At 46.9% G+C, this 12,533-nt stretch overlaps 1 protein-coding gene across 1 annotated transcript in view; it reads left to right on the top strand.

Annotated features, from left to right (window-relative positions):
• The first annotated feature begins 667 nt into the window (after positions 1-667).
• The window catches only part of NR4A3 (nuclear receptor subfamily 4 group A member 3), a 28,714-nt gene continuing 16,848 nt past the window's right edge, over positions 668-12,533 (top strand). The window contains exons 1-5 of the mRNA XM_054164460.1: positions 668-1,060; positions 3,643-3,801; positions 6,450-7,336; positions 9,581-9,710; positions 10,661-10,833. Coding sequence (XP_054020435.1) covers positions 6,452-7,336; positions 9,581-9,710; positions 10,661-10,833 — 1,188 coding nt within the window. The 5' untranslated portion in view covers positions 668-1,060; positions 3,643-3,801; positions 6,450-6,451. The remainder of the gene's footprint in view (positions 1,061-3,642; positions 3,802-6,449; positions 7,337-9,580; positions 9,711-10,660; positions 10,834-12,533) is intronic.

Raw genomic sequence — 12,533 nt, 5'->3', positions numbered from 1 at the left:
GACAGACACACGCACACACAAGCGGGAGACACGGACGTTCTCGGGGCCGCTCGCGCAAGCGCCCGCTCGGAGCGGCACCTTCCGCAACCTGTTCTTTGGTCCTGCGCACTGCAAAGTTTGAAAAGAAAGAGGGAAAACAAAAACCAAGAACAAGCGAAAAAAGGGGTTGAGAAAGGAGGGGAAAAAAACCAAAACGAAAAAAGAGAAAAACTTTTAATAAAATTCTTCCTGAAAGTGCCACTAATTAACCGAATAAAGCTCTTTTCCCTTTGAAGTACTCCAGTACAGAGTTGCTGCGTTTGCAAAATAACGCAACACCATCGTTGTATAATAATAATAATAATAATAATAATAATAATAATAATAATAATAATAATAATAATAATAATAATAATAATAAAATAAGGAGCGACTCGCCAGGTTGTGGCAGTCAGACAGCCAGATGCCGGTGGCGCGGCTCGGCGGCGCAGCGCTCGGCACGGCTCGGCTCTGCACAGCTCGGCGCGGTGCAGCGGGAGCGCGGCGCACACACTGGGGCGGAGAGGGGGGGGTCAGTAGCGTCAGGCTCCCATGGCGTCACTATTGACGTTTCGCATTCCAGCCGCTCTATGGAGAGGCCGCTAGGGCTCCTCTCACATAAATGACGTTCAGAGAGAGGGAGCGGGAGAGCAGCTCAGAGAGGCGCCTCCGTCCCCTCTCTCCGCGCAAGCACACGCGCACCCCGGGGCACTCGCACCGGGGACACCGGCGCAGGTTTCAGCCCGGCTCCCGCCGCACACACACATACAAAGGCACATCGCGGCGGCGGCTCGGCGTCCCTCGCCCGTCCGCCTGCTCTCTCCCTCCCTCTCTTCCTCTGCCTGGGGACGGGCTCCTGGCTTCTCAGGCTTTTTCAATCCTTTTCCATGCCTCGGGATAACGCACCCTCCGGACCTGCAGCCGCCGGGAGTCTCCGGGGTTTTGTGTCTCGGGTCCTGCCGCTGGACAGCGCCTACATGCGCCTTTAAGGAAGCGGGCACCTACAAACTAGATGTAAAGACGGAACCTCCACAGCAACCGAGTACGTATACGAATGAGCGGGAGCGGATGAGGGAGAGGGACAACGCGACGTGTGCCCACTCCGGGAAAGTTGTGCCGCCGGGGTAGATGCTGTGGGGGTGCCGGCGGCAGGCGATGCGGTTGATCCGACGCGCTGCCGTGCCGGGCTCTCGCAGAAACTTTTCGCTCCCCTTTCCCTCCTGCCCCCACCCAACCTCCCTCCACCCCGCTCTCCTTCCCGTGGATGCTCATTTGCCGCTCGGTTTCCGAGCCTCCCTGCCGCGCTCAGCAACCCCTGCCGTGCCCGGGGCACCGTCGCCCCTCGCAAACGGGAGGGCTGTGGTTGAGAGGAGCGGGAGCCGGAGCCGGTGATACTAAGGTATTTCTGCTAGTTGTTGTCATGGAAATGATGCTGCCGGCGGCAGCGGGGAGTTTACAGCGCCGGTGATGAATGGCAGTAATTTGTCTCCTTCCTTTAACCGCGCTTGGGAAATAGGTGGTTTTGTTTGCAGAAGTTCGAGCTGGCTAATAGGGACGGCGGGGCAGGTTGATCTAATCTCACTTTGGGAGAGACCAGCCCCCCTCGGCAAGCCGAAAGAGCTCGCCCAAGAGGTAATTGCTGGAATGTGACAGATTGTATTGAAATGAGACGCGATCTTTGCTCGGCACGTCTGCCCGGCATCTGCTCCTCGGAAATGTGCACTTTTCCTTTCGGAGGTCAGAAGCGGTAACGAGGGGCTGCGGTGCCCCGGCACGGGCGGTGCGGTGTGGGGAGGCTGGGCTGGCCGCTGCTGCCCTGCTCCTGCCTCTCGCTTTTGCCTTCTTCCCTTATTAGCTGCCAAGGAAGTTTTCCGTCTTGAAAGAGGCGAGAACGCGCGCGCGCTGGTTTGTGATACTATGTCGGGACACGGTTATCGGGAGGGCATTATCGCGATACTCTGTCCCGGCCGGAGATGCGGCTCACCTTCGTCTGGCTAGTTAGTTAACTCAACTCTGTTATTTAACTATCAATTTTTGGAGACGATGGATTCCGTGCGAGGATATTTTTCTGGGAAAGAGCGGAAAACGCTGTTTTCTGTAGGGGGGTTGGTGTTTTGGGATCGGATTTTTTTTTTTTTATCCAGGAAGAAAAAAAAAAAAAAAGGCAGAAAGAAAAGTTTGGGAATGAATCACTAACTTTTATCCAAGCCGCTTCACTCGATTACATTCTTCGCCCTATTTTTCTCTCCTCCGTGGAGACCGTTGTATGCTGGAGTCAAGCCCCGGTAAAAACAATGGACTAGACCAGACGGTTTCTTCGGAGGTGAATCTCACGCGAGCTCGTGGATATTTGATGGAGTGACCGTGCAGCTCGGGGCGATCCCTCCCCACCCCCCCAAAAAAAAAATCGCGAGCTATCCGGCGATGGAAATCGAGCTCGAAACTTTTTAATTCAATGGAGCTTCCCCCTCCGCGGTCCCTCCCGGGTAAATGAAGGTTTCGAAACTCGCCTGAAGAAGTCACAATCACAATGGAGTATTTCACGCTTTCCTCCTCGTATTACAGGGTGGGGAGGGGTGCCACTCGGGGCTGAATGTAAAGTGCACGGAGGAAGAAAAGAGCTTTGACAAGGGTAGTTATTTCCTCCTAATTTACAGCCCTTACGGCTCTGCGCTCCTGGCTCGGGCGGCTGCAGTCCGGAGGGGTGTTGCATGGTTAAAAGCGCAGCAAGTGTCTCTAGGTAACCGGCGGCTCAGGGGGTGGAGAGGAGCCCTAGGGCGCTCCGTGCTGAGCGGGAAGCAGCAGGAGCTCGGGAGAGAACAAAACCCTCGGGAGAGAAAGGGATGAGCTGACATCCACTTAAACATCCAGAGAGCTGGGGTGGAGGGGTGGGAGGATCAAATGCAAGAGGGGCAGAGAAGGCAAAAGAAAGACTAGGAGCCGGAGAAAGAGTCTCCGGGGAGCGGCTCCGGTAGGCAGGGGCCGGCGTCGCCGCGCATCCCCCGCGGAGCCCCCGGCAGTGCTGGCAGCGCCGGGCGGGCTGGGACAGAGCACTCCTATGGGGCGGGGGCACGTAGCGGGGCAGGGCTCCCTTCCCCGCTCCCGCGGTGGTGGCCGCGGGGCGTCCCGCGGGGTCGGAGCTGCCGCAGACTTCAGCGGAGCTTGAAGATACCCCTCAAGTTCCTTTTGCGCAGGAACTTCCAGCCTGCTTCCTCACGGTCCCTCTCCAACACCCCGCCCCTGGAAAAAAAAAGTTCACGCGGGGTAGTGGACGCACGGGGATGCTGCCCCGCTTGCTGTAGTCACCTCGCCTGGGGCTTTCTTCTAGCCTTCCCCGCGCTCCCTGCTCGGAGAACAAACCAGCGGCTCCGCTGTCCCAGCCGAGTGATTTCTGCCTTTTGTGTGGTTGAGGGAGCGGGAGCTGGCAGAGGTGGGCTCCCCGCCCAGCTCTCCCATCCCACCCGTGAGGGAGAGGCTGAGGCTTGCCGTGCGAGCCTGGGGGAAGATCCCCATCTCCGTGAGGCGCTCGACCGGGGACGAGGCGCGGGGGGCGTACCTCTGGGCCCCGTCGGGTTCTGCCGCTCCTGACTCTACCCCTCTCCTCCCGCCGCCGCCGGCGCACAGAGACCGGGTCGGAAGAGCGCCCCCCGCCGAGGCCAGGCCCCAGACCCGCCTCCGCAGAGAGGTCCCAGCCGGCACCCACCTCGCCGCCGCCTCCCGCCGCCGCTGCCGCCTCCGTCCGCACCTCCAGCCCCACCATTCAGCGCACAAGATACCCACCAGGTAAGTGCCGTGCTGCCGGCCCTCTCCGGGAGAACAGGGTGAGCGTCTCTGTGTGTGTGTGTGTGTGTGTGTGAGAGAGAGAGCTCCTGCCCTTCCAAACCCTTTTGTCGTCATCGGTCCCCCAGGTCCCGTAGCAGGGCCGCAGGGTGTTCAGATCCCAGAAGGATCTGGGGCAGCGTTTCACAGGGCTTTTAGCGATGCCGTGCCAGGGCGCGTAGATGTTGAGCCCCCCATCCGAGGGTGTGCCAGGTTTAAGGGGGAAATGGGTGGGATGTTGGTGTCCCCGTGAGGAGCGCGGCTTGCTTGGCGTTAAATTGGGCGTCCCTCACCTCAAGATCTCCTAAAGATAGCAGAATAACAAGGGAATCGCTCTGAATGTCCCTGCCCTGATGTTTTTACTTATTCCTTTGGGCTTTGATGACAGGTTGCTCTTTAATACACCTCCTGGGGGGCCTTTTTTTTTTTTTTTTTTTTTTTAATGTTGTTTGGTAAAGAAGAAAAACAAACAGTTATGTACTTTGAGGGTAATTAATATTGATGCCTTAAGTGGAAAAGAAGGCGTTAGAATAAGACAAGTGCACTGGCAAAGCGCGAGGTAGGAGGAGTCCCACCGAGCCAGGAGAGAGCAGACCTTTAGGTTAAGGATTTTTGTTTTCTGTCCTCAGGTCGGACTTTTTAGACTTCTGTTTTCTGACTCCACTTTGTGCAGAATTCAGTGACATTAACTGTCTTATGCTCAGAAAAATGCAGGGGAAAAAAACGCTGTAATGATCTGTTTCCCGGAACTCCCACTCATTTTCTGAGCTAGCAAAAAAAAAAAAAAAAGGCCTTTTTCCATCCTCGGGCTGCGTATCAACACATCCACTCATGAGATTATCTGTCCACTTTGTCAGCTCTGTTTCTCAGGCAGTTCTCAGTGGGGGTGCTTGGAAGGAATTTCTTTCCCTTTTTATTTGATTCAGCACTATGTTTTAGCAGACGGTCCTCAGACTAACAAATGATAGTAAGTAAGACTTGCCATGAAAATTGTGTGCCTGGAGTGGCATGGACAGAAATTGATAGGAAAGAAGAGAAACACAGGAAAATGCATAAATAACATTGGGATGCAAGGCTTGTGAAAGGGTCACCCTACTTTTTTCTTGAAACATTTGGATTTACGAGCAGGAAGATCTTAATTTCAGAAAGCAGCACTATTATTTTTTATTCTCAGTTTGTAATGTTTTCTGCAGCAGAAGAAAGACATGAATGGTTTATGACAGCACGATAATTGAAATCTGGTGCTGCTTAGTTTAAATCTGTTTATCTGCAGAGTGGTCAGGAAACAATTAGAAGTTGATTTAACAGAAATGATTTGATTTCTGCATGACAGGCTAAAGTGAACTGAGTTCCTAAAATAAGGGGGAAAATCCCATTATTTTTAACAAAGCTGCTTTTTTTTTCCCCTCCCCTTAATTTTAGCATACATTGTTTCTCAGGTGCTTTTGGAATGTAAATTACCACAATTAAGAATGAGATAACCAGCACTTAAATTTGAGACAAATGTTCTCCATATTTCCTTTCTTTTAATCTTCATAAGAGAATTTATACTAATCTATGCATTTTATCCCTCTGTTGTGGAACTGAGACACCCCCCACACACTTTTGGTTTGGATTGCAAATATTAGGCTAGGATCTCTCAGTGTTTTGTCAGGCAAACCTCAAATGGATTGCAGAACTGGGTCCATTATTTAATGAGAGCAGCAAAGGAAATAACAGACTGGTAGGAAAAAGGAAAAAAAAAAATCAAATTTTAATAGCCAGCCACTGTGTTGCCTCAACCATCCCAGCTACCAGTGAACCACATTCATTTTTATGACTAATAGATAAAAACAATTATATTAGCAGCCTCAACCTTGCTTTCCCATAAAAACAGGAACAGAAATACCACATACTTTTTCTCTTACATTTTTACATATTGAAGGATATGTTAACCACCTACTTTTTTTTTTTTTTTCAGGAGAATGTTCTACCACAGATAAGCCTTAAAGCTACTAGGCAGACAGCAATGTTAGATTATTAGCTGACCAGAAAGGCCCAAAGGCCCAGAGTTGAGTAAGCAAAATTGATGTTTGCAAGTCCTAAGCAGCAAACACTGTGATTTGAGTCGTTCCTCTGACATGCACTGCAGATAGTGTTCCTCTTAAAGTAAAGATAGTTTTTAATATTATGCATTTCATAATCTCATTTGCCCTTCATGAAAATTTTATGGCATGGTTGCATGCATACAGAGATAGATTTAGAGCCATAAACTGTTTTCATTCTGCTTATCTAATTCTCATTGACACCTATGTATATTAAGCAGCAGATGTAGGGCAGCTGGAAGATAGATTCCTCTCTCACTGACACTGGTATAAATTTGAGTTGTTCCCGTGACTAGATGAGAACAGGCTCTCTAATACCTAATGCTTAGTCAATCCTCTATATTTCTTGTTCAAAGGCAGAGACTTGAGGCTAATTTATGTGTCCCCTGTCCAGGCAAGAATGGGAGTTGAGTGTCTGACTGAGCTCTGTGAAAAGCAGCAAAGCTTCTAGGAAAGAAGTTTGTGAGGGCCAGGGCCACAGCCTCAGCGTGCTGGGCTTGTTGTTAATGTCCCCCTTTGCCCTTGCAGATATGCCCTGTGTGCAAGCGCAGTATAGTCCTTCACCGCCCGGTTCAAATTATGCAGCTCAGACCTATGCGTATGGCTCGGAGTACAGCTCGGAGATCATGAACCCTGACTATACCAAGCTGACCATGGACCTGAGCAGTACTGAAATCACTGCCACTGCCACCACTTCCCTTCCCAGCTTCAGCACCTTTATGGAGGGTTACTCTGGCAGCTATGAGCTCAAGCCTTCCTGCATCTACCAAATGCCAACTGCCTCCTCTGGCCAGAGGCCCCTCATAAAGATGGAAGACACCCGGCTCTCCCCATACCAGCCCTCACTGCCACCCTCCACAGATGAGGGGATGCCCAGCACTTCCATGTACTTCAAGCAATCTCCACCTTCCACGCCCACCACGCCTGGCTTCCCCTCTCACCAGAGCCTGTGGGATGAGCCCCCATTGCAGCCAACACAGACCTGCCTGCCACCCGGCCACCTGATGGACACCGCCCCTATGAAGACCGTGCCTCCACGCTTCCCCCTTTTCCACTTCAAGCACTCACCCCCCCACACGCCAGCTGCAGCCACCCACATGTGCTACGACCCTGCCTCCCTGAGCCTGCCCCTGGGCTCTGACAGACCTGCCACCAGCCAGGCACCCATGGAGAGCCATTCCTATGGGCTTCACCTGGCCAAAAGACCAGCCACCTTAGCCTTCTCACCACTCGGCCTCAACGCAGCCACCTCCGGCCTGATGGGCGAGAGCAGTGGTGGTGGCAGCAGTGGCCTCCCATCTCCACCCAGCAGGAGCTCCTCATCTGGGGAAGGTACCTGTGCTGTCTGTGGAGATAATGCCGCCTGCCAGCACTATGGAGTACGGACATGCGAGGGCTGCAAGGGCTTTTTCAAGGTGAGAGTTTTGTGGCTCGGTCCCCTCCTTGCTTCTCACCTCCCCCCCAACAGCTTCCTCCCCACCTGCCTTGACATGTTCTTAGTCCTCACCCAACGGGTGTTGTGTATTAGGGCTCCAAGCCTCCTAGTAGGGTAGGATAGATTCACACTCAAAGCTTTTAAAGAAGGCCAAAGTAAGCCTTCCGTGAGATAAAAAGATCAGCCAGTGTTGGCTGAGAAAGGATCGTGGCAACAAGCTGGGCAAGCAGCATCTCTGGCCTGCCAGTATCCCACAGGAGAGCATGTTTCATTCATGTCTGAGCTATAAACTGCATTTGTTCTGTAGTGAAACGCATCTGGAATAAATCCATCCTGGCTTTTACTTGGTCACTCAGTCCAATTAAACCTTGTTTTCAAGCAAGGAAAGAAACCCTGAAATGATAAAGTCCACTTGACGTTGAGTTAATGTCAGCAATGGCATTTGTTGTCCTGGGGCAGCTGGGATGAGGAGGGCTGTGGGTTTGGCACCAGGAGGAAACTGGTTTCACACACAGGACAAACCCAAGTATTTCTAGTTGCTTGCTGCCTTCTTATTACTCTTCAGTTGAGGAGTCAAGTGAGTCCTCACCAGTGGAATGCTGCTTGCGGGGCAGTAACTAGGCACTGCACAGGGTCCCTGTACCTGCTGTGTAACAGAAAAGGCTTTGCAGATGGAGGGCACCGTGAATAACTTACACATGGCAGTTTTTGCAGTCAAAACTTTGTGTGTACATTTCTAATAACTGAATACTCTCTGTGCTTAGATTTGGGAGTTTGTAATTTCCTTTCAACAGCCTGAGTTCAGATTCCAGTATTTTCAAATAATAGCTTGTTTAAGTGAAGAGCTTGGCATGGACTTTGGTAGGATGGTTCTGGGCAGCAGGTCCAAGATTTGAGATTGATTTGGTATATTTCTTGCTGCTAAGCCATGCCTCTATTCTGGTAAAAGATACGATAGGAACAAAAGCAGTCCAAAAATAGTTGAGGGGAGGGCTTACAACAGTGTTTATTGTAGGTGGAGCTGCTCATGTTACTTAATAACCCTCTGACAACAGGGTAAAACACACATCTTCCGTGAAAGTTGTTTGGTTTTTAAATATAACTAGGAAAAGGAAGAGCAATAACCTGGAAATAGCAGTTCTCACGGGCCCAATTCTGCCCCTGTGAAAATTAATAACATATCCTTGAGTGGGAGATGTATCTAGAGCTTATTCTGCAAAATTACCCAGTTTTCAGCTCCAAAGCACAATAAACAATATTTGCTGTGTCTCATGCATTTTGTACATGGAGGCTGTTACCTTGTAAAGGAGGACAAATGGTGAAGTAACGTGTGTCCATTAATTTACTTGCAGTGAAAAATTTAATGTTGAATGCTGCGTTGATAAATTTGTTCTTATTCTGATAGATTTCCTATTAATGTTTTGTTTGCCTGTTGGTTTTGGTTTTGGTTGGTTGGGTTTGGTTTTATTTCTGATGGTTTGTTGTGGGGTTTTTTTGGTGCTAATTTCTTTATTGATGTGTCTTTGATTTTGAGTGTAGAAACATATAGTTAAATTTTTGCATCAGTATTTGTTATGTTCTCTCAAGGCTTGCCAGGTTTTTGCAAATTTAAAATTTATTCTGTAGTTTCAGGATGATTTTTTTGAGGAATGAAATGCAAATAGCTACAGCATAATTCTGTCTTAATTTTTTTCCTTAGGTCAACTTAGCTTTCCCCTAACCATATTTTGTAGGGGTTTCTGGTGTTTTTGTTTTCTCCTTGATGATTCCAAGGGCTAACCAAACCAGTTATTGTGGTATTTGTGTAACAATAACGATAGCAAAAGAAGTACATTGCAGATCATTTTGATTTTATTTTAATAAGGTCAGCAATAATCAAGGGAATGAACCAAGTAGAAAATTGTTCCCAAAGGGATATTAAAAGCGGAGATAATCTAATCCCCAAAGGTAGATGTGATGACCTGATAATTTCAGATATGATTTTATCATTCAAAGTTGCCTGTCTCCAGAGACTTGCTTCAGAACAGTCCTAGATGATTTTCATTGTCAGCAGCTAACACTAATAAAATTGTTTTTCCTGCAGGCTAGTGTGTTAGGAAATTAATTTTATCTAATTATATGAATTGCGCTGTCGCTTTTCATGTTGTAATTAAAACACATTTTGTCAGGTTAGAAGTTGTTCAGGAAACGATCACTTGACTGTTCTTGTATTGCATTTTTGCAGAGAACAGTTCAGAAAAATGCAAAATATGTTTGTCTGGCAAATAAAAACTGCCCAGTGGACAAGAGACGTCGTAACAGATGCCAATACTGCCGGTTTCAGAAGTGTCTCAGCGTCGGCATGGTTAAAGAAGGTAAGGACTACTGCTATTATTATCCCAGACACCGAACTATTGCATTTAATGAATCTCTGTATGTATGTGCGTGTGGACATGGATGTCTTTACAAAGAATTTTGCAGTGACAGGTTTCATAACTTACCCCAAAATACCTGCATTTGTGCAATAATGTATTGATTTTCTTCTTTTCACCCATATTATCATATTTAGACTTTAGGCCCCAGAGTTCAAGAATAGCAAGGTCACAAGAGGATAATTTGACACTGGCTAAAATGTCTCCTTTATTAACTTTGAGTGTTTCTCGATAATGCTGTTGGCTTTCCTCTGTTATCTCACCGGGGGCTGCACTCGATTGTGTACATTTTGGCATAGGATCTTGTCTCATTCCCATAAGCTGATTATGAATTTGCAATTAATTTAAAACAGGATCAACTCATTAGTCCCAGTTCTGCAAATATTTAACTATGTGGGTAATATTGTGAGCAGTCCCATTGCAAATACTAACATGGATAATATAACCTATATTGTGTGACCATATTTTTTTTTCAAATGCCTCAAGAAAGCTGAAATTACATTAAATGAATGATTGCCATTTAAAGGTGCACCAGTAGTAGGAACATGAGAATCTGTGTTTCACATTGAGTTTTCTTTCAGCATTAGAGTGTCTGTGCGTGTGTGCATGGGCACACATACATAGGCACATAGGCATGCTTGAAAAGAAAGCATGAACGCTAGGAAATCAGCTGGGCTTTAAGTAATGAGCCACACCGCGGGTTGCCACCATAGGTCAGACACAATTTTGGTATGATTTGTGTTCCTTGGAAATCATAGGCATTAGCAGCATGTGATGAAACTGGAGATGCTCTTATTTTTGCTGGACTAGCCACTATAAGGAAGCAAGTGTTCATTCTCAGCCATCATTTGCCGGTATCTTCACGACTAATTTCCTGTCTTGTTTTTACCTAGTTGTCCGTACCGACAGCCTGAAAGGGAGAAGAGGTCGGCTGCCTTCCAAACCAAAGAGCCCCTTACAGCAAGAACCCTCTCAGCCCTCCCCACCTTCTCCTCCCATCAGTATGATGAACGCCCTCGTACGAGCTTTAACTGACTCCACGCCCAGGGAGCTTGACTATTCAAGAGTATGTCTCACTTTTCTTTGCCTCTTTGTTTTACACATAGAAATGATTTGCAAACTGCATTTCTACTTACCAGCTGGCTTGCTCAAATGAAATTGAACGTGAAATTTGGATGAGGGTAGAAATCCAGCCAGCCAGCCGTGCCTTTTCATGGTAGATAGATGACAAGGGGAAAGGAGGTGCAGGAGGAATCGGTGCTAGTAACTGTTCATCGTGAGGTTCTCAATCACAGAGTTATCTGCAGCATGTTCCATGGGTGCCTGAAAGGAAGAATGTGTGGATAAATGGAACGTTCTTGCAAAAGACTTCTAAAACACTAGCAGTTACATCATGATCAGTTAATCTACCGAGTTCAGGAGCGGTACTCATGTGCACAGTATCTCAATTTCTGAACTCTAAAATCTGATAGCACTTTCCCAGTGTTCAGCTATAAGGGCTGCAAAATGTAACACTGGATGGCCAGGGGAAATTTCTGTTGAAATCAACAGGAATTTTGCCATTATTTAAACGGGGCCAGGGTCTGGCTTTGGATACGCCAGCGTGGATGTTTCTTCAGTGAAATTCACAGTTGTAAAACAAACTTTTTCTTTTCTTTTTTCTTTTTTTTTTTTTTTAATTTTATTTTATCAATTTTAATAATAATCTTAACAATGATCACAATTTTCCCAGAGATCATCTGCTTTTGCAACTTTAATGTATCGTAGTCACCGTTTAAATATTCCTGGAATATTTTGAAAACTTAAAGGGCTGCTGTCTGGTTATTAAAAGGCAGCATTGCAAGGGCTTGTTAAATACCTTTTTAGGCAGCTCTCTATAGGAGAATGTTAAAAAAAGGACAGCTAAGGAAAAACAAGATCAAATTCCTTCCCCTGCATAAAACAAGATTAACTCTGAGTCTGTAAAAATACAGCTGTACTCAGACAACAGCCACATTGGCCATTTATCACTTGTTGCTAAGTAACATTTAATACTAAAACATATTTGATTCTAATTGCATCAAAATTACATTACTCTGGTTTAGAATGTACTTACATATATCATTTAGCAATTTTAAGCATGCTGTAACATCTTTTCTTCAAGCTAATCTGAAAGTATACAATCGTGTAATTTCCCAAATTACTATTAAGAATCTAGCTGTTCAATATCTGACTGCCTTTTGGGGGGAGGGGGGAGAGAATGCATTAGCCCTATTTTCATGTATTTTAACTTACCAAGAATGTCTCAGGGGGTCATTCTGCAAACACTGAGGTGTGTGACAAGCTGTGCTCTTTGACAGAAATCTGCTGGGTTCCATGGGATTACAGGCATATAATAGCCCAGGCCATGAAAGCCATGTCTAACCTGATGTATTTATTTATAGAGAGTAAGTTCTTTTGCATTTGCAAAAAAAAACTGAATGAAAACTGTGTAATTTCATGTGACTTTTCCCCTTGTCCTACAGCAATTATTTATCTTTTAATGAAAGCAGCCCATGAATCTAACTGTTGAACAGTTACGTTGGACACTGCAGGAAGCATATGACTGACAGCAAGTTAATCTAGTCTTGGTAGCTAAAAGATTCAGTAAGATTGTCTGTTAGGGCATGTTAATATCTAAGTTTTTCTTTACAATAAAATATATAATAGTCTGTTCTGCTCAACAGCTCTGAAGAGACAAAATATGCTGAAAGAAATTAATAGATTCCTGTGGTTTTCATCAACCTT

The sequence above is a fragment of the Dryobates pubescens genome, chromosome 9 (assembly GCF_014839835.1).
Source record: "Dryobates pubescens isolate bDryPub1 chromosome 9, bDryPub1.pri, whole genome shotgun sequence".
Lineage (NCBI taxonomy): Eukaryota > Metazoa > Chordata > Aves > Piciformes > Picidae > Dryobates > Dryobates pubescens.
Note: the sequence above shows the minus strand (reverse complement) of the source record. Positions and strands in the feature narration are given on the sequence as shown.